A 24,641-nucleotide genomic window follows, 5' to 3' on the forward strand; every position below is an offset into this window, starting at 1 on the left:
GCTAGTGCTGTTGAACTGTGAGTGACCTCTTCCTCTCACAAATCTGGCCACTGCTGGCTCATATACAAAATTGAAACCATACACATCCATCGTATACACAGTGGAGCCATCTGCAAAACATACCTCCTGTTTTACCGATGATGAACAGGAAATCAAATTCACTCGGGAGAAAATACACAACACATAAGCTGTTCAAAATGATAGTTTCCCCTTTTTTCTTTCTCTTCTTGCTTTTCCTCCACACTCTTCATCCCTGCAGCTGTTTATATATGTTTCTGAACTCTGTAAATGTCCAGTTTTTATTCCTGCTTGTTTTAAAGATAGCTGGCATAAGTTTAATTATGAAAGGATTTAAAATGGCAAGAAATCAAAACATAGAGAGACAAGCCATCTGTTTTTCCATTCTTGCAAGCAAGATGATGCATTCAGTGAGCAAAAATGCTCTACAGCTGTGCTTTCTTGGTCAAAATAATAAATAAGGGAGCTTTACTCCTGAAAAATTATTGCTTTCCCACATCTCAAAGCACTTTTCAAATGTAAATATATTTAATCTCGTGTTTAGTCAGTTTGATGAAGAAACAGGTAGATGGGAAGAAAGAAATAGAGTTCACACAGTACAGTAGGTTCAAATGATAGCTGCCATAATCCAGCGGCTACGAACTTGGCCCAAGACCTGTGTTCAAGCCCTATTCTATCTTGATCTTGTCAGATGGCAATAGGCAATTTAACGCCTTCTTTACCTCAGTTATCCTTGTTCTGGGTGATGTGAATGCAATCTATGTACTAAATTCCTATGGAATTCCCTGCTTCTGGAGGTCAGGCAGGCGCCAACATTGTATTCCTTCTGGCGCCTCCTGAAAACGTCATTGTTCCAGGAAGCCTTCCCCTAATGACCATCCTCATTTTATTTTGCACTTTGTTTCTTTTAAAAATCTATTTTAATGTGTTTCTTTTCACCTCTTCTTTTTACTGCCACCTCTCTGTGGCCAATTGATTGGTTGTTATCTATCTTAGTGCAGAAGGGGAGGTTGTGTGTGAGAGGAAGAGCACGCCATGTTACAATCTCCCTTTGAGGCTCACTTGCTGCCAGGAACAGAAATTGAACACGTTTTGCAGAGCAGCAAAGCCTTCGTCCACTCCACACACATCAAGGTGCATAGTACTCAGATCCTGTCAAGTTATTTTAGCATATGAGGCATTAAATCCCACAACCATAATCTCCTCAGCCCTGGTGGTAAAAAAAAGCAACAACAACGTAAATAACTAATAGTTTTCTACTCTTTCATTACACCCAAAATCTGCTGCCTCAGGTAGCCGCCTGACTCTACCTAAAATAGTAGGGCCAGCCCTACTTGCTGCTCTCCCATAGCTTTCCCCATATCAGCAGAGTTGCTTTTGCTCCTCCAAGATGAATGGCTATGCCAGCAGCATGCCTCCCACAGCCACTGAGGAGAACAGAATGGCCAACCAAAATTCCTGTCAGACCGCTTACTCCTGACCTTCCTGAGGAGTGTTTATTTTAGGAAAAATTTGGCTGCCTTTTGTACTTGGAAAGAAGTGGGTGTGGGGAAATGTGGAATGGACGCTTTGTGGAGAGACAGAAGAGGGTTCAGCCCCGGTACGGAGTGAAAACAGTTACCTGGCTGAGCTATTGGTACAATGTAGCCCTGGCTGAGAACAAACCATGAAAAGTTAGACAGCTGGGAAGGAAGACATAGAACTGTGGAGAAAATGCAGTTGCAATAGAAAGAGCTGCCAGAAAGAGAATGGGGGATCAGGAATGGGAACTTTTTTATATAGAGAAGTCCTGTTCTTTGACAGTATGATAGCAAAGGAAGAGGAAGCAGTACAGAATTGCTAACAAGAAAAGTACTTGGGTCAAGTCCTGTATGGAAGCCCTGCTATGTGCTCTGGATCCTTATCCTAAGAGCCAAACTACTTGTTATATTAAATCACATTTAAGATGTCTAGTGTGTGCTTTTAAATAGCTGTGGGAGGGGCCCAATCAAGACTAGCATATGTGGCATATGGAAAAAGGTGTTTTACTCCCGTCCTTAATCAGTCCCTCCTGAGGTTGTTTTAAAATAATAAAAACAGACACATATAAAGTGATGATGCACTTAAATTACTATGCAGTTTGGTCTTAAGGTTAGGAGAAGATGATAGAAGCTGTAGTTGGTCAGTGATGAAAGAGAGATGTTCAGATACTCTTTTTGACATTAGGACTGTGAAGTTCAGGCAGAGCACCACTTCCTCTGAGGTCTTGGATGAATTTTTTGTTTTAAAAGAATTTTGTGGGAGAATGTAAATTTCTTTGCATTTTGAGGAAGGGCACAGCCCAAGGGTGTATGGCTCTTGTTAAATCCGGTCCATCTATTTTTTGCAGATAGTTAGGCATCTTTCTTTCCCTCGTCTGCTCATTGATGGAATCAGATTTTTTTTAGAGATGGACAAGTATTTTGTTCCTATTTGCAAATGCCGCACAAAACTTTTAAAAAATGGCTCACAGGTCCATAGAATCCACATGACTTTGAAAAATCCAGTCTGCTGTGGACCTACAGTTCAGACTCTTAGAAATCTGAACTCATTTCAGTCTGTTGCAGAGTTCTCCAACATCCCTATGCTCAACATCTGAGGTCCTCCTCTGGTTGCCTACTCCGAGGCAAGTTTGGAGGATGGCAACAAGGGAGAGGAACCCCTGATGAGTCTTGCCTGGCGCCAACATTGTTATCTTCTCGGCGCCAGGCAAGACTTATCTCGTCTCCCAGGCATTTAATAGCACATGCTGAGTTTTTTTAACTGATCCCAGAATACTTGGATATTGACTCTTTATGCTTTTTATGGTTTTAAATTTTGTATATTTGTTTTCACTGTTTTAATCTTTGTAAACTACCCAGAGAGCTTCAGCTATGGGGCGGTATATAAATGTAATAAATAAATAAATCCCTAGCATTGACAAACTAAGTAATAATTCTAAATCTGCACAAACTGAATAGTTGTGATAATACTGATGGAATGTACTGAGTCTTAAATCTAATCTGAAGAATCAGAGTCCTTTGTTTCATGAAATTTAAAAAAAGCGTGATTAGTCCTGAATGTGCTATATAAATTTGTCTATCACTCAGTTCTCAGGGTTTCCTCACACTCAGGCTTCACAACAAGAAAAATAATCAATCGTGGGCACATACAGGCTATGGAGAAATGTGCTGATTTAGTTCTAAGTGTCTTTGAGTTGTACAGGACAAGTGAATGGGCTACAATCTGGGGCTTAGCCTACATCACAAAGATGGTCCTGAATACACCCCCACTATTTTGTACTGGACATGATAAATATACCAGTTCTCAGTATATTGTGGCACCAACGGGAGTTTTCCACCCACTGCAAATAGCAGGGATGGGGAGGGCAATTTTGACCATGACTGGAGAGAGGCAAAGGGCTAACGCCCCCTCCCCACATGCCATGGTCCCAATCCAGCTTGGCCTCCCCCATCTACATTAGTTATTTGATTTAAAAAATACTGATAAGCCATTTGTGGGCCAAACTACATCTAGTTTGATACACAAATGAAATACTGAAGCACATAACTGGCACAGGGTGACTTGTGGTGATTTTACCACATCAAAGCCAAAATACCAACCAGGCCATAGAGAAGTAGACTTCTAGAAAATGGTTAGCTCTTCCCTCTGATACTATGCCCTTGTGTGGCATTAATGAAATATTCTATTTTACTGTTTCCTGCTTTTCAGGCATTGATCCTCGTTAACAACAAAATCAGCAAAATCAGCTCTGGAGCTTTTGCTCCACTCAAGAAACTGGAGAGACTTTACCTTTCCAAAAACAACTTGAAAGAACTTCCAGAAAACATGCCCAAAAGTTTGCAGGAGTTACGGGCACATGAAAATGATATCAACAAACTAAGGAAAGTTGTCTTTGGTGGACTAATTAATATGATTGTCGTAGGTATGTATCAGTGCTTATAGATCAAATTTATGATAAGAGATTATTACATGAAAGATGGTAACATTTAAAATGTCACGAATCCAGACAACAGAATAGCATCTTAATTGGACTGTTGATATTAACACAACACCCTCAAGAGAGATGCAATCATGATGTGGAAAGACAAGAAAGTGAAATTGGGTGTTTCTGTATTGTGATTCATGCAGAGGTCAGTAAAGTGCTGAAATGCTACTATATTGAAACTGTTGAATACCTACAGATAATCACCTTCCATATTTATTTATTTATTCTTGCTGGTAACCTTTGAGCATTATAATCCGGGTTGGGGGGCAGTATGGAAAAATCAGAAGAGTTGCAGTAAGTAAATGTGAAGTCTATAGCATTCACTTCACTTCCCAAGTATGCTGTTAAAAATGTATTTTTAAAAAAGCGTATTTTAATGGTATGAAATTTCACAACATGCTGCAAATAAGGGAATAGAATCAAGGAAAAGGAAACTCCAATGGACTTCTACAGACTGAACGTTACATGATTCATAATGAATCTTTACAAAGATACCACAACAGTGGTGCACTGACTGTCTTTAATATATGGCTGAAAATCTTTGCAAAATGTAGTGTAGTCAACTAAACATATTTAGGGCAGAATTAGTTAGGAAGAAATGCTACTTTGTTGTTTTACAATTGTCAGTATTACTGAATGTACAACTCATATACATTTTTCTTTGTCTATTTCTTTTCAGAACTAGGCACCAATCCATTAAAAAGCTCAGGTATAGAAAATGGAGCCTTTCAAGGAATGAAGAGACTCTCCTACATCCGCATTTCAGATACCAATATAACTAGCATTCCTAAAGGTGAGGATGCTATTTATGAGACTATGTGGGATATCACTGCTAAATTATTCTGATGAACTTTTTTATATATGTGTCTTTATCTATCTATCTATCTATATAAATATATATCATATTATACAATATCATTCGTGCATACACACACAAGTTTTAAATAATAAATAAAAGATTACTGAGTGCAGATACATCATATGTAGAATTCTCACTTTAGGTTTAGAATGCAGGAACAAAAGGCATTCAAGTTTAAATGGGAAAACATATGAGGGATCAAATGTTTACTTACTGTTCACAATTAAGGAACTAGACTTTCCTATAAGGAAGCAGTGAATAGTAATATAAATGGTATTTATGCTTGCCTTTTATGTAAACCTTCAGGATTAATGCCATCTTTCTGCATTATCAGCCTTATTTACATCCACTTACATTCTTTTGAGTGCTACCTAGAGAGCTTTGGCTATGGGGTGGTATACAAATATAAAAAATGAAATTAAATGAAATTCTACTTTTAAGATTTAAGGACATTTCTACACCAGAATAAATATACAACTGACCAACAGAACTCTACAGATTCCAAGAGTTGGATATGTGGCAGATCGATTCAATGCAGAACCAATCCTGAACTTTCTTTTATAAATCACCAACTAATGAGAAGAACTCTATCTCCTTATATAAAAATCAGGTCCCAACATTCTGTCACATTCTAAGGCCAAACAAGAAGTGTCTATAAAGACAGGAGTAGGCTTGATGATTGGGGTAAGTGGGGCAGGGATCAAATTTAGCCCCAATTCTCCATACTGAATCCAAATGCAGACTTTTACTGTTTTATTTGGGGAAAGTGTTTCCTTGAGGACAAGTGTTTCCTTGAGGACAGTGTTATAGAGAAGGCAACACTTGCCTCCTCACGCATGAAATGGGGCAGCCCAGCTCCCACTGACTAGAACTCACAGGAGGTGTGAGTGCAAAAGGAGGTGCACTCTGTGTGTCTCCCATGGGTTCTTGCAATATACATGCCCTCAGCCTACAAATACCCTACCTAGCATAATGCCAACCCTACTGCTAGTAATTAATAACATGTATATTTCATTTAAAGGCTGTTATGCAGGGGTGAAATTCAAAAATGGAACTACTTTTTTGTAATTTGGTTTTCAAGTCTCCCTTACAGAATAGTACATTATTATTATTATTATTATTATTATTATTATTATTATTATTATTACCACCACCACCATAACACATATAGCTCATAAGCCATAGCTCAATGACAGAGGACATTCTAAATTCAACCCCCAGCAATTCCAGCTAAAATAATCACAGGAGTTAAGTTCTCAGACAGATTCATGGAAGATAGCTACCGTCTCACATGATCAAAGGCCACATGCCTCTCCATACTTGTTGCTGGAGAACAGTGGGAGAGTGCTATTGCCTTCATGTCCTTCTTATGCTCTTATGAAACCTTGGGGAACTGCTGCCATTTGAATAAACAATACTTATTTAGATTGACCGATGAGCTGATTCAATATAAGTCAGCTGTATATATAATATATTGCCATAAATTTTATCTTAACTGTTGCACAGGCATGAAGGAACCATCTCAAAACTAAACAATAAAAGCACACAGTATAATTCTATACATATCTACTAGGAAGTAAGTTATATTGAGGTCAATTACAGCACTGGGCAAAAGGCAGGATATAAATAAATATCATCATCATCATCACCATCATCATCATCATCATCACAATTTAGTGGGTATAAGATTGCACCATTAATATAATTCTTCCCAGTGTACTTTCCCACTATGTTTTCAATGGGAAAAGCCTTGGGTTTCATCTGAACGTTCTTCTCACATGACTGTGTTGTGACAAGACTCAAAAGGAGAACTAAAAAGCACTTTGTACTCATAAGCATGGTGCAGGTTGGCTGGGGCCAATACTACAGCAAATGGCTTCTGTGTGGCTACAAGAGCAAAGATGACTTCTCCATAAGTGCAGAGTATAGGCACCACAACTGAACAGTAAAGATAACAGTTATCGGCTGTGGAGTGTGGTAAGCCAAGACACAACTAACTCCAGGAATTTTGCCAATGAGTGCATTAGATAATTAGAAGGACCAACAGTCCTGTCTTGTCATACATGATGAAAAAATTGTTTGGGTCATCTTTTATTGCAGGTCTTCCCACATCTCTGACAGAACTTCATCTTGATGGCAACAAAATCAACAAAATTGATGCGGATAGTCTAAATGGACTCAACAATTTGGCTAAGTAATTGTGGTTTAAAATAAATTCCTAGTATTCAGTAAAATTAGTATCCCATGAGGCATAGCTCATTCTGTAACATGTTTCATGCTCTTTGGAGAGGGATCATGCCTAACACTTCGGCAAGAAAAGTAATAGTAACTGAAGAGTAGCAATACTATACATCTGGAAGAAAGCAGAAATTTCTCTAGAAATTTCTCAAGAACTAGTTTTCTAGTTTTGAAGTGTTTATCCTTTGTTATGTTTAATTCCCCTTTCAGAATGGACTAAAATTCCATTGAATGAACAAATAATTGTATTAATTTAGATTTCTCTACATTTTCTTAATCAAGGTTTATACTAAGATTGGGTATTATATGCACTGGAGTAGTATAAATGCCTGTACAGAAACAAGGCTGTAAAGTATCAGTTCTCATAAATTTCATTTCTCTGGCTGGGTTTTCAGCGGCAGTTACTGCAGCCGAAACTCTCTGCACAGCCTGAGTTCGATCCCAGCGGAAGCTGGTTCTCAGGCAGCCGGCTCAGGTCAACTCAGCCTTCCATCCTTCCGAGGTCGGTAAAATGAGTACCCAGCTAGCTGGGAGAAAGGTAACTGTGACTGGGGAAGGCAATGGCAAACCACCCCGCTACAAAGTCTGCCAAAAAAACGTCAACGAAAGCAGGCGTCCCTCTAGGAGTCAGCAATGACTCAAGTGCTTGCATGAGAGGTTCCTTTCCTTTCCTTTCCCTGCATTTGCTCAATCAAGGTTTATACTAAGATTGGGGATTATATGCACTGGAGTAGTATAAATGCCTGTACAGAAACAAGGCTGTAAAGTATCAGTTCTCATAAATTTCATTTCTCTGGCTGGGTATATTATTCTATGCTTATGTACACATTGCACACACACCCAACTTTCTGTATATTGATACTCTGGCTGAACAGGTCCCTCTAGCTGTAGCAAAATGTACAGATATATTAAAATCTTATCAGGTACAAAAGTCTAATTTTAAATTCAATCTGGAACTAAAAGCATAACATCATCCAAATTTGAACAGCCATATGCTGCCAAAATCAAGATAAACCACTATTGTATGATAACGGCAAATGATCTCTTTATGAATAACAGATTTATTCTTTCATTTTCTTTCAATATTCTTTACTTTCTTTCAAATAAACTACATTTTCTTTTAATTTCTGAGGCAAATCTTGAGTTGTATAATGCAGCCAAGAAAATGAGGACAGATAATATAGAGAAAGATAAAGATAGAAATATAGTTATAGATATATTGGTGGCTAATAGGAGTCTACTTTGTCAGGAATGACATTTAAAATGCTGAAAATGAAGTGCCAATGAATCTTTTGAAATTGGATGGTTCTATATTGAGTTCTTGAAATCAGCCTTTAAAAATGTGCAAATTGAAATGTGCAAAGTTCAAATGGCATGTCCAAATAATCCAGCCTCACACAAAACACAGAAGACTAATGAGTTTGTGACAAAACCCCTCTGATGGGTTTTAGGATGTTATTGGAACGATTTTAAAAAGTGTGCTGTTTCAGATTCTTAGAATTAGGGATGTAAGGAGTTTGTTCAATCCATTCTGAATGTGGTTCATGGATTATCAGGCATCTTTCGTTTCAACATCTGCTCATTGATGGAATCAGATTCTTTTGTATCAGAACTTCATTCTACTTGTGCTGGTTTGCATTAGCACTAATGCACACTTGTGGAAATGCACTAATCCACTTTAGCCAATGTGAACTAGCACAAATACAAATTAGCACAAATTCCCCCTAACCCCAAAAGGAAAAATGGAATCCACATGACTTTGAAAAAGCTGGTCTGCTGCAGAATCTGCAGGTTGGATTCATAGATATCTGAACTCATTTGAATCCCTATTGGATTTCTCTAACTCCAACATCCCTTACTTACAACAACTATACAACACCCAGTCGTGAATATGGCATACTGGCCATATAGACAGTGATAATATTTTACATGAAATCAGTTTCATAACAAGGCTAGGCAAGTCCAATACAGGATTAAATCTATCCATGTGGAAGGACTGCAATAGAATTAATTGTGATTAAAAGATATGTTTTTGAGTCCAGCATCTTGTGGCATGGCTAGAGAATACATATGATACAAAACGACTCCAAGAAAAAATTGACCAAATTGCAAGGTGTTAGAAATGAAAATACAAGAAAATTACCTGTGCTGTGGGGACAGTTATTTCACAGCTCGCACAATATCTTTTTCTCCTTGTAGGCTTGGCCTCAGTGACAATAACATTGCTAGTGTGGATAATGGCTCTTTAGCCAATGTGCCACATTTGAGAGAACTCCATTTAAACAGCAATGAACTTTCCAAAATACCCGCTGGGCTGGGAGAACACAAATACATACAGGTAAAGTATACCATCTGGACTCAGATTTACAATAATTATAAATATTGTTTAACTCACAGAAAGCATACATTACTGGGAAATCTACCTATGTCTAACGAAGATTTTGGGAAATCGAATACAGCAGTAAACTGAATTTTCCTCATTCAATAATTAATGGGTAATATAAAGCTACAGCACATCATAGCAATGAAGTGCCCTTTTAATTATAATGGCAGATGCGTAGATGGAATCAATGGTCCAAAGACAGTGAAACAACAACTTTCCTAAAACTAATTCGGTCTGGGTCTGCTCAGTAGCTGAATGGGAGAACACCTAGGAACCCTGTGTATACTGCCTTGACTTCCATCATGGGATAAAAGCAGATACAAATGTAATAAATAAATAGATAAAATATAAAATAGTTTTAACTGCAAGATCATTTCTGTTTATGATCTTTAACACAGGGTGATTAGCTATTGATCTTGCGATATGCATATTCAACGATAGTTTACTTCAAATTGTAAAAGTAATCTCTATAGGCTATTGCTTCAATCCAGCAGCTCCAGAAATGCATATAGTCCACCATGTGATCACAGATAGGGCCCATTATTCTCAGTGTCAGAAAATGCTGCACAAGTGTGACAGAAAGGATTAGTCCATAGTGCTTAAACCCAAGTTATGCAAATGTCTACAGTCATCGTCAGGAATTCCTTATCTGTGAGGGCTAAACACATGAGAAGAGAGCACACTAGCCTTCTCCTCCTCTGCATGCATTTCTGTCATCCTCTACACATGGTGGATGATGTTCTAATGAGGAAAGCTCCTGTATCATTGGAAGTTCTCCTCACACTAGTCTCATCCACCCCACTCCACCTATGTTTTTGTCACCCTCTACACATGGAGGAGGATGTTCTAAAAAAGAAAGCATCCTCTCTCTGTGGAAGCTTTCCACACAATTTTGAACACTAATTTTCCATAAGTGAGGCTTTCACATTTCACAATGTTGCCCTCCACATCTATAGGGCAATGGAAATGCATGGAAAGGGGTGCATTTAGGAGTGATTAGAAATGTTTCCTGGTCTTCCTGTAGCTTCACAAACATGACTAGAAGTACACTGAGGTGACAGGAGACAACAACATAAGGAGGGAACTTGAGTTGTGTTACTCTGCTGGAAAAGTGTATTATCAACTCTGGTTGCAATGAGAGGGGTGGACCTTTGAATGTGTTTTTAGTTCAAATATTTAGAAATCTATGTACTAAATAATTATATATGTTTTTTATTAGTTTACTTCAAGATAATAGGTTGATTGTTTCACTTCTACAATGTCTATAACTTTCAGGTTGTCTACCTTCATAACAACAAAATTGCTGCCGTTGGCCCGAATGATTTTTGTCCTCCTGGATACAACACCAAAAAGGCTGCTTATTCAGGAGTGAGCCTGTTTAGTAATCCTGTGCAGTACTGGGAAATCCAGCCATCCTCTTTCCGATGTATCTATGAACGATCTGTAATACAACTTGGAAATTACAAATAGATGCACAGATGTGTTTCCGTTATAAATACCTGTTGCCTGTTAAAATTGTTGCTAACTATTAAAGCCAAATACTGGAGACTTAACTGCAGAGTGGATATCATTATATATGTAAAAGACCTTACCAATCATTTCCAGACAAAATTTCTGAATTTACTTTGTTTTTACTTCATTGCCAGCATGTGGTATATTTCTGTGGTATCTCTCAATTAGCTGGGCACAATAGAGTTCAATATTCCACCGTGCATGACATTTGGGGTAAATATTTGTCAAGCTATTCATAATTAGAAATTATATAAATAGTGTTCTTTACATCAACAGAAAGAAAGTACTTGGAGGAAAAAGAGATGAAGCTTTCAGTTATTGGGAAAAATAATCAACTGAAGCCTTAATCAAAACTCATTGATCTAAATATTACTTGCTACATTTTTAAAGCCTAGTGTAGGTACTGATGTATCTTACGTATAGCATAAGCAATATAAAAATGTTGCTTTTGTTAATATTTTTGGTTAACATACCCTCTTAATATATGCAGATTTTCTTTTCTAAATATGTTTTAAGTTTTTACAGATAATTCTATGCAGGATTAGGAATACAGTGTACAGCACAAAAGACATTATTATTGTATCCTGGTTGCTGTTATTTCTGGATTAGAACAGCTAATTTCTAGAGGAGCGATTTGTCTCTCCTTGTTTGCATGACCACTTCTGTTGGCCATACTCCAACAAGCAATCTCCCCAAACAATTCCCATTCATTTCAGCATCTGCAACAAAAACTTAATGGCTTGTGACAGTGAAACAACAGGCATATGTAAATTAAGCAGGAGTTAGCCTACTACATTAATTCATTGCTCTTAATACAAAAAAAGTACTACATCTGAAATAGAACAATGCATATCCAGATACTCTTTCAACTACATTTGAGTTTTAACAACATTTTCAAATACAATACAGAGGGATATGCAGGTTATCTGTTTAGCAATGACTAGAATTACATTTGGGAACAAGGGAACATCAGCTGGCCAGAACTAGAAAACCATGTTTAGAAGTTGTCTTTTTTAGAAACCTGAAAGCAAATCTTCTATATACATCTCTATAACTGGCTTTAGTTTGTAGCAAGCATATCAAAAGAAGCCTCTACATTTCTGGGATCACTGTCTTCAAATTTAATTGTATATCTTTCCACATGTCACATTAAAGACAAGTTTGGATACCTCTTAATTGTCCAAAATACAGTATTTTCAATGTATGTTTGTTTTTATATTAAACAGTACTGGCAAACTCCAAAATCTTGACGTGTGTTGTATATTGTAGGATCTGCCATCCAAAACAATATTCACAGAATCGTAGAATAGTAGAGTTGTAATTTTTGTGAACCTCCCAGAGAGCTTTGGCTATTGGGTGGTATAAAAATATAATAAATAAATAAATAAGCAAGCCCCCCTGCTCAATGCAGAAATCAGCCTTAAAGAATACATGACAGATGGTTGTCCAGCTGCGTCTTGAATGCCTCTAGTGTAGGAGAGCCCACGACCTCCCTAGGCCATTGTTTCCATTGTTGTACTGCTCTAAAAGGAAGTTTTTCCTGATGTCCAGCTGGAATCTGGCTTCCTGTAACTTGAGGGCATTATTCTATTATTATTATTATTATTATTATTATTATTATTATTATTATTATTTATATAGCACCATCAATGTACATGGTGCTGTACAGATTACACAGTAAAAAGCAAGACCCTGCCGCATAGGCTTACAATCTAATAAAGTTGTAGTAAACAATGAGGAGGGAAAGAGAATGCAAACAGGCACAGGGAAGTGTAAATAGGCACCGGGTGGGGTGAAGTTAACAGTATAGAGTCAGAACAAACTCAATATTTAAAAGCTATAGGGAAAAGAAAAGTTTTTAGCTGAGTTTTAAAAGCTGTGATTGAGTTTGTAGTTCTCAAGTGTTCTGGAAGAGCATTCCAGGCGTAAGGGGCAGCAGAAGAAAAAGGACGAAGCCGAGTAAGGGAAGTGGAGTTCCTTGCGCAGGCGAGAAGCATGGCATCAGAGGAGCGGAGAGCCCGAGCGGGGTAATAGTGTGAGATGAGAGACGAGAGATAGGAAGGAGCTAGACCGTGAAAAGCTTTGAAGGTCAACAGGAGAAGTTTATATTGGATTCTGGAGTGAATTGGAAGCCAATGAAGAGATTTCAGAAGTGGAGTGACATGGTCAGAGCGGCGGGCCAAGAAGATGATCTTAGCAGCAGAGTGGTGGACAGAGACCAGCGGACTGATGTGAGACGAAGGAAGGCCAGAGAGAAGAAGGTTGCAGTAGTCCAACCGAGAGATAACCAGTGCGTGAACGAGAGTCTTGGCAGAAGAGACAGACAAAAATGGTCGAATCCTGGCAATATTATACAGGAAGAGACGACAGGATTTAGCTACTGCCTCGATATGAGGAATAAAGGAGAGCGAGGAATCAAATAAAAAGCCAAGACTACGAGCTTCCTTGACCGGAGTAAGCGTGACATCATTGACAGTAAGAGAGAATGAGAGGTGAGGAGCAGGTTTAGGAGGAAAAACAAGCAGTTCAGTTTTTGCCATATTAAGTTTCAAACGACGATGAAGCAGCCAGGCTGAGATATCTGAAAGACAAGCCGAGATACAATCGTGAACATCGGGGGAGAGTTCCGGAGATGAGAGATATAATTGTGTATCATCGGCATACAGGTGATATTGGAGGCCATGAGATTGAATAAGATTACCCAAGGGCAGCATGTATAAAGAAAACAACAACGGGCCAAGCACCGAGCCTTGCGGAACCCCTACTGAAAGGGGAAAAGAGGAGGACGAGCTGCCGTTAGCCGACACGCTGAAAGAGCGACCCTCCAGATAGGAGGCGAACCAGTTATAGACAGAGCCACAGAGTCCAAGGTCATGGAGGGAATCTAAGAGAAGATCGTGATCAACCGTGTCAAAGGCTGCAGTTAGGTCAAGGAGAATAAGGACGGAATAATGGCCTTTGTCCCGCACTCTGGGATGATTGAGAAGAGATCCTGGCCCTCCTCTGTTTGACAACCTTTCAAGTATTTGGGGAGTGCTATCATGTCTCCCCTCAGTCTTCTCTTCTACAGGCTAAACAGGCCCAGTTCTTTCAGTCTCTCCTCATAGGGCTTTGTTTCCAGACCCCTGATCATCATTGTTGCCCTCCTCTGAACCCCCTCCAGCTTGTCTGCATCCTTCTTGAAGTGTGGTGCCCAGAACTGTACTCAATACTCAAGATGAGGCCTAACCAGTGCCAAATAGAGGGGAACCAGTACCACATGCTATTTTGAAGCTATACTTCTATTAATGCAGCCCAAAATAGCATTTCTTTTTGCAGCCACATCACAGGCCATGGCTAGACCTGGCCTATATCCCAGGATTGTCCCGGGATCATCCCTGTGCATCCAAATGACACACTGGGGATCCCGGGAGCAGGCAAGGATGACACCTCCATTTACCTGGGATAATCCTTAGATCTAGCTAAGGCCACACTGTTGGCTGATATTCAACTTGTGATCTTCAGCAATACATATTGGGCTGGATCCAGAGTACATTAGGCATTAATCTCATTAATATCAAGGGGACAACTTAATCTGGAGTAACATAGTTTGGATCCAGTCCATTATATATAGTAACTGTTAAACATGGGTTACGTTAGTGATTCTTTTACATACACAGGATAAAAGAGTTGTTTTTGTTTTAAAAAGTCTTATGAAAAGAACATGTTCACAGTATATTCGTTAATAGAATACCAAAACATATCTTGAGAAGAAAAAAATTCAGACTCTTACAGCATTTGTTAATATATATATATACATGCAAACTACCCTCTGGTCACATGAGAAGGCTTCACATTTAAGAGGTAAGATATTTTCCTGGATTTCCATTCTCCCCATCATAAACTTCAATTAATCTTTCAGTATTATATAACACAAGCCAAAGGTTTAGAAAACAAGCGCAAACTAAAGGATATCAAAATATATCACTTTACTGGTGTTCTTCTTATAAAATCATCAGCATCTCAGCATAAAACCCAACATGTTCACAACAAATGTTATTTCATTTAAGCTTTTTTTCAGTAACCAGCAAACTATATCCAGTCCCATTGTTGTCTTTCCCAATCCACAAATACAATTCTCAACCACCATGTTTAGAATGCTTCAGAGAACTTAACCATGTAAGAAGGGGATGAGTTTGTTTGAAGAAACATGCATCATATAGTGTTTACCAAATTCGATGAATTGGGGGAGCCCAGATGAGGGCAGATTAGACAGATTAAATTGGATCTTCTGTCACTTTAAAAAAAATGTAAATAAATGGGGGGGGGGAATTTTGTTTGATGAATAAAGCACCAAGTGAGATGGGGCAGGGTTTAATAAATTGCTGGCATAGGCTGCTATTTGACCCAGTAGTAGAGAAAATGTATATGTACCTGTAATTTCCCACAGCAGCTGCTTTTTACCAAAAGTCTCTGCCATTTCATCTAGCTTAACCCTGAGTTTTCCTATTTTAAACAGCAATGGGATGTATATTGGAAGGAAGCAAGGTAGTGTGGAGACCTAGCACTTCTACAAGAAGAATTAGAAGATGTGACTTTTGAAAGAATAAGAAGTTTTCAAGTTAATGTTATGGCAAGGGAGATAGGAAAGCTGAGAACAGCTGGATAGATGGGTGGTTTTATAGTGTAGTCACATAAATAAAAAACACACACACAAAAATGACTCAAAACCATTGTAGTAATGACATTAGGAAGGGTAGAAATGAGAGACCTCCCTCTTCTAACCAGTATCTGTAACCCGAGAGCTTTGATATTACGCAACATAATTTATAGCCATGAAGTCACAAACGTGTTGTTATTTTACCTTCTCCAAGAAAGTAGCCAAAATTTGATGGAAACAGAAAGAGACACACAACAACAACCTGTTTAAGGAACAGGACAAAGCCTGCACAATGGTGCTAATAGAGGCTGTAGGTAGGCGTTTGGGAAGCACAGGAAGGATACAGGCATCTGAGGTATAAGGATCTGGTAAAGTTAAGGGTATCCAAGAAACACTCCAGAGGGGGAGAAGATTTGTGGACTTAAGAATTAATCACAGAAAGCATGAAGAGACTAAATAAAAATTGATGCAAAAGGATGTGGTATAAGAATGTACATCTTTATTTTTTATCCTCATGACCCTTACTTCCGGGCGCCCTTAATCTTCCATATTGCAAGAAAGCCAGGCAGTTAAATGCTTACACTCTAAGTGTCAACAGTGGCCTCTAGTGATCAGACTTTTTCCTTGAATTAAGTTTGAATTATTGCTGGCCTGATTAATTTCCCCTGAAAACCCCTCATGCAAACACTATTGGTGTTGTATTAGAGGTTGCTTATGCTAGTGCAACACAATTTACATTAGTGATAGAGCCAAATTTGATATTGCTCGTAATTCTAAAATTAAATTGTGTTTTGCATTGCCCCAAGAATATAATTTGACATTTTCAGTTAATCTTTCCACCCAGGCTTTTTTGTCTGAATACTCACAGCAAATTTAGCCCCTTTCAATGTAGAATCATAGAACAGTAAACTTGGAAGGGGCCTATACGGTCATCGAGTTCAACCCCCCTGCTCAATACAGGAATCCACCTTAAAGAATACCTGACAGATGGCTGTCTGGCTGCCTCCTGAATGCCTCCAGTGTAGGAGAGCCCATGACCTCCCTAGGTCATTGGTTCCATCGTCGTACTGCTCTAATAGTCAGGAAGTTTTTCCTGATGTCCACCTTGAATCTGACTTCCTGTAACTTGAATCCATTATTCCATGTCCTGCACTCTGGAAAGATTGCTAAGAGATCCTGGCCCTCCTCTGTGTGACAACCTTTCAAGTATTTGAAAAGTGCTTTTATGTCTCCTCTCAGTCTTCTCTTCTACAGGCTAAACATGCCCAGTTCTTTCAGTCTCTCTTCATAGGGCTTTGTTTCCAGACCCCTGATCATCCTCATTGCCCTCCTCTGAACCCCCTCCAGTTTGTCTGCATCCTTCTTGAAGTGTGGTGCCCCGAACTGGACGCAGTACTGAAAATGAGGCCTAACCAGTGCTAAATAGAGGGGAACCAGTACTTCACGTGATTTGGAAGCTATACTTCTATTAATGCATCCCAAAATAGCATTTGCTTTTTTTTCTTTTTTTTTTTGCAGCCACATCATTCTGTTGGCTCATATTCAGCTTGTGATCTACAACAATTCCAGGATTCTAGCTCGTAGTATTGCTGATGCTTCAATGTCATCCGTGGGAAACTGAGGAGGCTGCTGCACTCCCTTTTGCCTATCCGCCACGCCCTGGCACATGGGCGTGCAGGGGCCGTTGCGGGTGAGGGCGGAGAGACGCAGCGCAGGGGCAAGCCATTGGCGCGCCCTCAGTGGGGCCACTCGGGGGAAGAGGCAGCGCAGGATATAAAGTGCTTTGCCCCTCCCAGCGCCCTCTTCTGTGCGAGTCTCCCTCCCTCCCTCCCTTGTAGGCAGTGTGGGTTCTCCGGTTGCCCATTTGGGGGCCAAATAGGAATTTTTTGCTCATATCCTAAGTTGGCTATGAGTTTTTTTCGCCTACTTCACACTGTGAGACAAGTGGGGGGGAGTAATAATTAGGTTAATCTGGCGTTACTGGTCACAATTTTGATTTGGCGGTTATTTGCGGGCATCATGGGCAAGCATAGGAATGGTGAGCATTCTTTGGCACCATTAGTGGTGAGGGGTAACGTCTGAGGCTCACAGCTGGGAGCCTTGTGGCAACAGCTGGTGAGATAGGGCTTACCTCTGAGGCCAACCTTTCTCACTCACCCGGAGTTTTGTAACACGGGGGGAGCGACACTGGAAGGCCTACCAACCCCATGACGGGGAAGCCAGAGGGGTGATGGAATACAGGCCACACATCTTTGGCTACGAATGTCTCGCCCGAGCCCTTTAAGGCCAGATGGATGGCTAAGATAGGATGCCCGCTTAGGCCTCCACCTCTTGCAGAATTCTCAATAAAAGTGGCCCTTATTTTAAATCCATTTTCTGTGTGTCGACTCTTTATTTATCCACTCCACTCACGCAACCACTATCCTGCTTTTCCCGCAAAGGGGAAGTGGTTGTGAAGGGTGTCCAAACCCACATGACTGTTGTGAGCATGCTCATCAAGCACCTGCAAACCACCTGAGGGTTTTTTGAGTTCTCAAAGGACATGCTTGACGGATCCCAATGCATTTGTGAGCCAAGCAGAGTGGTGTTGTTCATTCATCCCTAATATAGGTTTTAATAATGTTTATTTGTTATTGTATTTCTATACAACGTTTCTGAAATCATCCAAGGGGGTTTACAAAACATTCAGAAAATGAAACACATAATCAAATTAAACCCTATTAAAAGCATTAAAAACTATTTAGAATAAATCATTACTTTTAATTCAATGTGTCATATTATGATGATTGTATTTACTTATACTCTGATTCACAATTTTAATTCTAATGCCCATATACTTGTGAGGCATGTGTGTGTGTGTGTGTGTGTGTGTGTGTGTGTGTGTGTGTGTGTGGAGAGAGAGAGAGAGAGAGAGACTTCTGCGTAGGGATTGTCATTCTGGATTCAGTCCCACTGCATTAAAGAGCTTGTTGAGAGCATCCAGAGATCATACGGTACTCATGAATAGATGATCAGTACCGCCAGATCCGATCACCTGATTGGAGAGGGGGTTGTAATAATAGGGTCATTACTATGAGGCATTTGGAGCCTATAATAGGAAAACATAGTTTCTTGCTATGTGAATGAGCCATGGTGAAGCCCAATCTTCATCTTTCACATATGTAACGAGGAGAGAAGAAGATTCTACTTCCAATTTTAAACTAACCACAGTTAACTGTGACCTCCTTACTCAGGGAATTGTATTTTGTTTATCCTCTAATTAGTGAATAAACCAGGATACAAAATCATTGTTTCATTCAAGTTTGTTCTCATATTTATCTGAGTTTGAACAGGATACTGTGGTTAATTTAAATTTAGACACAAAAGCTTTGGATCTGCTTGCAGGGAAGAGGAGAAAAGAAGGGAAGTGCATGAACATGAGGTTTGACACAGCTCATTTGTATGGCAGAAAACCACAGTTTTCTGAACTGGACTAAATACTGTGCCAGCTTGAATTATATTAAATATATACTCAATGATATCACAAATTATGGGCTTTGGAAAGCTATCTTATATTAAGAGTCAGTAATTTCAACTATAAGAAGGTGCACACACTATATTAATAATGCTTCTTCCTACAGTGTCGACTGCATAGTAGATTTGGAAGGAAATAGATTTTATTCATTACTTTTCTGTCTTACATGTACAAGCATATAAAATATTTATCAGATTAAAAACCAAATAAAAGAAACGAGGGAACAGTCTCATCTACAGATTCTTCCAGCACTAAAGCAAACTGCAGTGGGACAGACTCAGTAAGGACGCCCCACTGCAGGTTGCTGTACCCGTGCTGAAAGGAGGGAGGGTATCTTTTGTGGTTTGATGATACACAACAAGATGCGAGAGACATTCCTCACGCTCTGCCCTATGAGGCATTTGGAGATCAGCGCGAGGGAATGGAACGAGCTCAGGCTCTCCCCTGAGAGCATCAGGTAAGCTCTTTCCATCCTCTCTAGCCAATATGCACAGGGATCGCAGGTCAGGGCAAAGGAACCTGCACCATTGGGGCTCCCTCACCCAGGGACAGCACAATTGGGGCTCCCCAAGCACAGAATTTTTCCCCATGCTTATTTTTTCTCCCCGCTGGGGAAGAACGCCCGGGGTTTCTGCCACTCTCGCCTGGCGACTCTATAGACATGGGGGAAACTCCATGGAGCCTGCCACATGACACACAACACAATGGTTGTGCAGGAACTCTGCTCTGCAGAGTGTTGATATTCTGCATAGAGTGTTTTCCAAAAAAAATTCCACCATTGCCTGGTGGTATAAAAACTCCACCGCAGAGTTCTAAAACCACCACTGACTAACGTGTTGTCCAAACCTCTCTCTATTGTTTCTATACCACACTATTTTTCTTCTCCTTATATCTAATGTATAATTTTTAATTTCTGAATGTTTATTTTTTTTATTCAGAAGATTATTCTTAATGAATTAATAATGGTAAAAGAATTTTGAGAAATAGATTTCTGCCAACTGGAAACCCATTTAACATTGGTTATGGTTTGTTAATACAGCAAACCAATAAAGACAGTCAAAATTTCACACACAATAAATCTGTGGGACAATCCAGCCCTCTGACACATGTTTCACTTCATTTCAATCCTTCTGCATGCAGAACACTAAGTATACTGCTTTCCACATGTGGGATATGGACTGGATCATCCCCATTTCTTGTGCCTTTTCCACATTAAACTTGTACCTATAGCTATAAAGATCTCCTCCCTTTGAAGCTTTCTGTCCATTAATTTTTATCACACAGAAGTCACAAAAGAGAGCCTGTTTTCACAAACATTGTGAAAGAAGACAATAAGAAGCAATGAGAAATGGGATAATACTCATGAGTCCCAGACATTTTCAAGAAGGAAGCAATGCAATGAGTAATTATTTTCAATTTCCATAAAAAAAAGATACATGGGTCAGATAAACACTCTTGTGGTATGTTAATAGGTTGTACCAGGAGTACCACTTTGTAAATTTCCAAAGCTGCCATTTCCTTTTTAGGAATAAGACACACATCCAATATTACCACACATTCTCTAATGCTTATATTATGTGCCCTAATACTTTCCATTTGAAATGCAAGTACAGTATGGATGTGAGGCAAACAAAATGACAGACTGGGAGCATTCCCATTAAAAATAATGAATGCCTTGCTCTACTGGAGGCAGATTGTTTTTAATGGAACACATTTTATATGAATCAGGGTTAAGTTATAGTTCTAAGAGGGTTCCAAAACGTTAGATCGTTGCCAAAGGATTGCGCCAATAACATATTTTTCTTCAGTTAGGTACAATAATGCATATATACCTATTATATATATAGATAGATAGATATATAGATTAATACGACAGACATCCTAAAAACTAGACCTGTGATTCTCAGAGTATAGATTCACATGCAAATCCCATTTATTTCAGTGGCACCTACTGTTTGAAAAATAGCCTGGGTATTTTAATGGAGACGCCATTCTGTGTGCAGCAAAAACAATTCTGCATTAGACTGACTACAATGGGAATTATGGGCAGCTACATAAAACAGTAATATCTGTAGGCCTGTCAGGGAAGAAATGCTCTGAGGTACACCTCCCAGTAAAGCTGCCTGGGCTGTCAAATGTATCAGAGAGGCCCTAGTTAGGAAATCACCATGATCCCAGAAAGTAATCATATGTAGAAGACAGTTTAGTTCAGGGGTAGGCAGCTTATGGCCCTCCAGATGTTTTTGCCTAACTCACATCATTCCTCACCATTGGCTGTGCTGGCTAGGGCTACTGGGAGTTTTAGGCCAAAACATCTGGAGGGCCACAAGTTGCCCACTCTTGGTCTTGATATATCAATGACTATGCATTAAGTAAGGAATAAGGTTATTGACACATTTCTCACATTACATTTAAACTTCTTGTGGCTGTGTTTTATTCACTCACAAGCAAAGGAAGCCAGCTTCGCAAGGGTTGAAATAGACCTTGGTTTGATACAGTGGAGCTTTCAAGCAAAGGTACACAGCTGACAGTGTTGGACACCTTAAGATAACACGCTAAACCATGCTGCTTAAGGTCAATGCATTCCATTAACCATTTTGTGGTTAAGCAGTATGGTTTAGCGTGTTGTCTGAACCCGGCCATTTTGTTCACCCTGTCTGAGTGAAGGCATGCTTGCTGGCGCACCTCGACAGCCCCCTAAGGGAGAAGCCTGTTCATTCCATTCCCAGGGGGAGGAGGAAGTAGGGGGTCTGCCACACAGCAGGGAGAGGGAGGAAGCCGAATAACTCCATCCCTCAGGCTACTCCCCACTCCCTGGTTCAAACTGTATTGAAGCTGTCTAGGGAAGACTGCCACCTAGTGACTTAACTTGGTACTGTGGGCTACAAATACACAGACATGTTTAATTAAAATGTATTGATGCATTAAAAGCAAAATAACTCAAGGTTTACAACCCTAGGGGTTCCTTAGTATGCATACCATGTTTCAGGTGTTGAGGATGTATGATATTGGAGCTATAGTGCTGACAGATAGACACACATACATATTCTTGTATTATTATATATGGCGGGCAACCATTTAAGAAGGCTATCCTCTGATCCTAAGTTCTACTTTCGTTTTCCAGTGGTTTGGCAAGGAAAAGGAAACACCTAGCCTAAATTTGAGAGAAGGAATAGGCAGCAACACATCCCCTTCTCTTTCGCTGCACGTAAGTGAAGGGGAAAGGAGCCTTACTTCTGCACTAAATCACTTCGGCTACTCTGGACACATGTCTTGGGGTGTGGATGTTGTGGTGCTGCAGCAACTGACACATTACTATGCATTGCTCCTCCTGTGTGTGCATGCTGGGAAACACAAAAAAAGTAGGAAGACAACAACGCCATATGGACAACATCCTCTTCCTTAGACGCTGCTCAGCAGTGGCCCTTCCCCCATTCCTTTTCACTGTAGTGCACAATACTAATTTGGACATTGTTAAATGAAATCAGTCCCCTATATATTGTATTGGTCAATGACCATAATAAAATATATTATTATTATTAGTCCCCTATATATAAGCAAATAGTAACAATGAAATACTTCAAGCTAAGTATGTGTGATCACCTGTTGCTCAGCTTCTATGGCAAATACAATTCATCCATTAATTTTTGTAATTAAATCATAATAATTTGCAATGTCTATATTAACACATGGCTTCAAGGAGCCCCTAGCACAGCTTTCAGCATATTACCTACAAATAACTACAGTTCTGTTAGTGATAGTACTTTTGCTTACTGGTTTCCAACAGAAAAGAAGGATAAATGCATACACATTCTGCATAGTTCCCATAAAGGACAGCTTTGCAAAGCCAAAATTTCAGAATCGGGATCTGGGAAAATCTGTAAATTGACTTGCTATTACATTTGATGTTTTAAAATCTCAAGTTCTTTCTCTTCCAAATATGAACTTAGCAACTTTTGGTAAATCCTTATCAAAAATGAAATGAAACAAAATTCTCACCCATCTGAAACAGCCATGTTCAATAGGTAGAACTATCCCCAACATGGTGAGGACTATGATATACCTTCCTGCCATATAGCAGTAAAGATGAAGACCCTGTCAGGAAAAAAGTGGTGGTAAACCTAATTAAGCATTAACATGGCTGAATATACAAGGATTCCAATACCAATTTTAAAGAGCAGCACACTCAAAGCCCTGAGCCTGGATGAATGAAGATGAAAGTTTCCATTTTAAAATAAATAAATCAGTCCGTTGGTTTCTGTTCACCACTCTGCTGCTAAGATCATCTTCTTGGCTCGCCACTCTGACCATGTAACTCCACTTCTGAAATCTCTTCATTGGCTTCCAATTCACTTCAGAATCCAATATAAACTTCTCCTGTTGACCTACAAAGCTTTTCACTATCTAGCTCCTTCCTATCTCTCCTCTCTCATCTCACACTATTGCCCCTCTCGTGCTCTTCGCTCCTCTGATGCCATGTTTCTCGCCTGCCCAAGGATCTCTACTTCCCTCGCTCGGCTTCGTCCATTTTCTTCTGCTGCCCCTTATGCCTGGAACGCTCTACCAGAACATTTGAGAACTACAAGTTCAACCGCAGCTTTTAAAGCTCAGCTAAAAACTTTTCTTTTTCCTAAAGCTTTTAAAACTTGATTTTGTTCTGACTTTATACTGTTAGTTTTACCCTACCCAGTGCCTGTTTACCCTACCCTGTGCCTGTTTGCTTTCTCTTCCCTAATATGGTTTTATTAGAATGTAAGCCTATGCGGCAGGGTCTTGCTATTTACTGTTTTACTCTGTACAGCACCATGTACATTGATGGTGCTATATAAATAAATAAATAATAATAATAATAATCTTGTTCTTTTTGACCTGAGTAAGAGGAAGTATGTGAATTTTGGTAAATTCTTATCAAAACTGAACTGAAATTATTTTCTCACCCATCCCTAGTTTACACTAAGGCTGAAGTTACAGAAAAATCCAAAACTCAATGTTCTAACACCTTAAAGGCTCAATCCTATGCCTGTTTAGAAAGAAAGAAAGAAAGAAAGAAAGAAAGAAAGAAAGAAAGAAAGAAAGAAAGTCCTACAACAGCTATGCTAGCAGGGTCAATCTAGGTATTGTAGGGTGTGTGTGTTGTCTAAACATGTGTAGGATTGAACCCTAAATAATCCCTCTCATTTCAGTATGTAGGTTATAGTTACAGACCTTTTTATAATGAAAACCTCTAATCCTTGATCCAGAGACACTGATCCCAGTATTTCCACATTCGCATATTTGGACATAGGCCTGCCCTTATCTGTTGTATTTCTAATCAAAGGAACAGCTGTGGCAGTGGCCATGCACAGACAGCTAGTTCCTCTGTATTGCAACATGGAAAGTCCAAGAAGTAATTTAGCCTTTTGCACATTCCACTTCAGTGATGAATAAATACTTACACTAGCACAAGTCACACCCCTCTAAGTCACTGTATAC

At 39.4% G+C, this 24,641-nt stretch overlaps 1 protein-coding gene across 2 annotated transcripts in view; it reads left to right on the plus strand.

Annotated features, from left to right (window-relative positions):
* The window catches only part of DCN (decorin), a 34,654-nt gene extending 22,394 nt beyond the window's left edge, over nucleotides 1–12,260 (plus strand). For both annotated transcript variants that reach the window (XM_063133807.1, XM_063133808.1), the window contains exons 4-8: nucleotides 3,748–3,961; nucleotides 4,704–4,817; nucleotides 6,984–7,077; nucleotides 9,321–9,459; nucleotides 10,780–12,260. In XM_063133807.1, coding sequence (XP_062989877.1) covers nucleotides 3,748–3,961; nucleotides 4,704–4,817; nucleotides 6,984–7,077; nucleotides 9,321–9,459; nucleotides 10,780–10,974 — 756 coding nt within the window. In that variant the 3' untranslated portion in view covers nucleotides 10,975–12,260. The remainder of the gene's footprint in view (nucleotides 1–3,747; nucleotides 3,962–4,703; nucleotides 4,818–6,983; nucleotides 7,078–9,320; nucleotides 9,460–10,779) is intronic.
* The last annotated feature ends 12,381 nt before the right edge of the window (nucleotides 12,261–24,641 follow it).

This window comes from Elgaria multicarinata, chromosome 9 (assembly GCF_023053635.1).
Source record: "Elgaria multicarinata webbii isolate HBS135686 ecotype San Diego chromosome 9, rElgMul1.1.pri, whole genome shotgun sequence".
In the NCBI taxonomy this organism is placed as follows: Eukaryota; Metazoa; Chordata; class Lepidosauria; order Squamata; family Anguidae; genus Elgaria; species Elgaria multicarinata.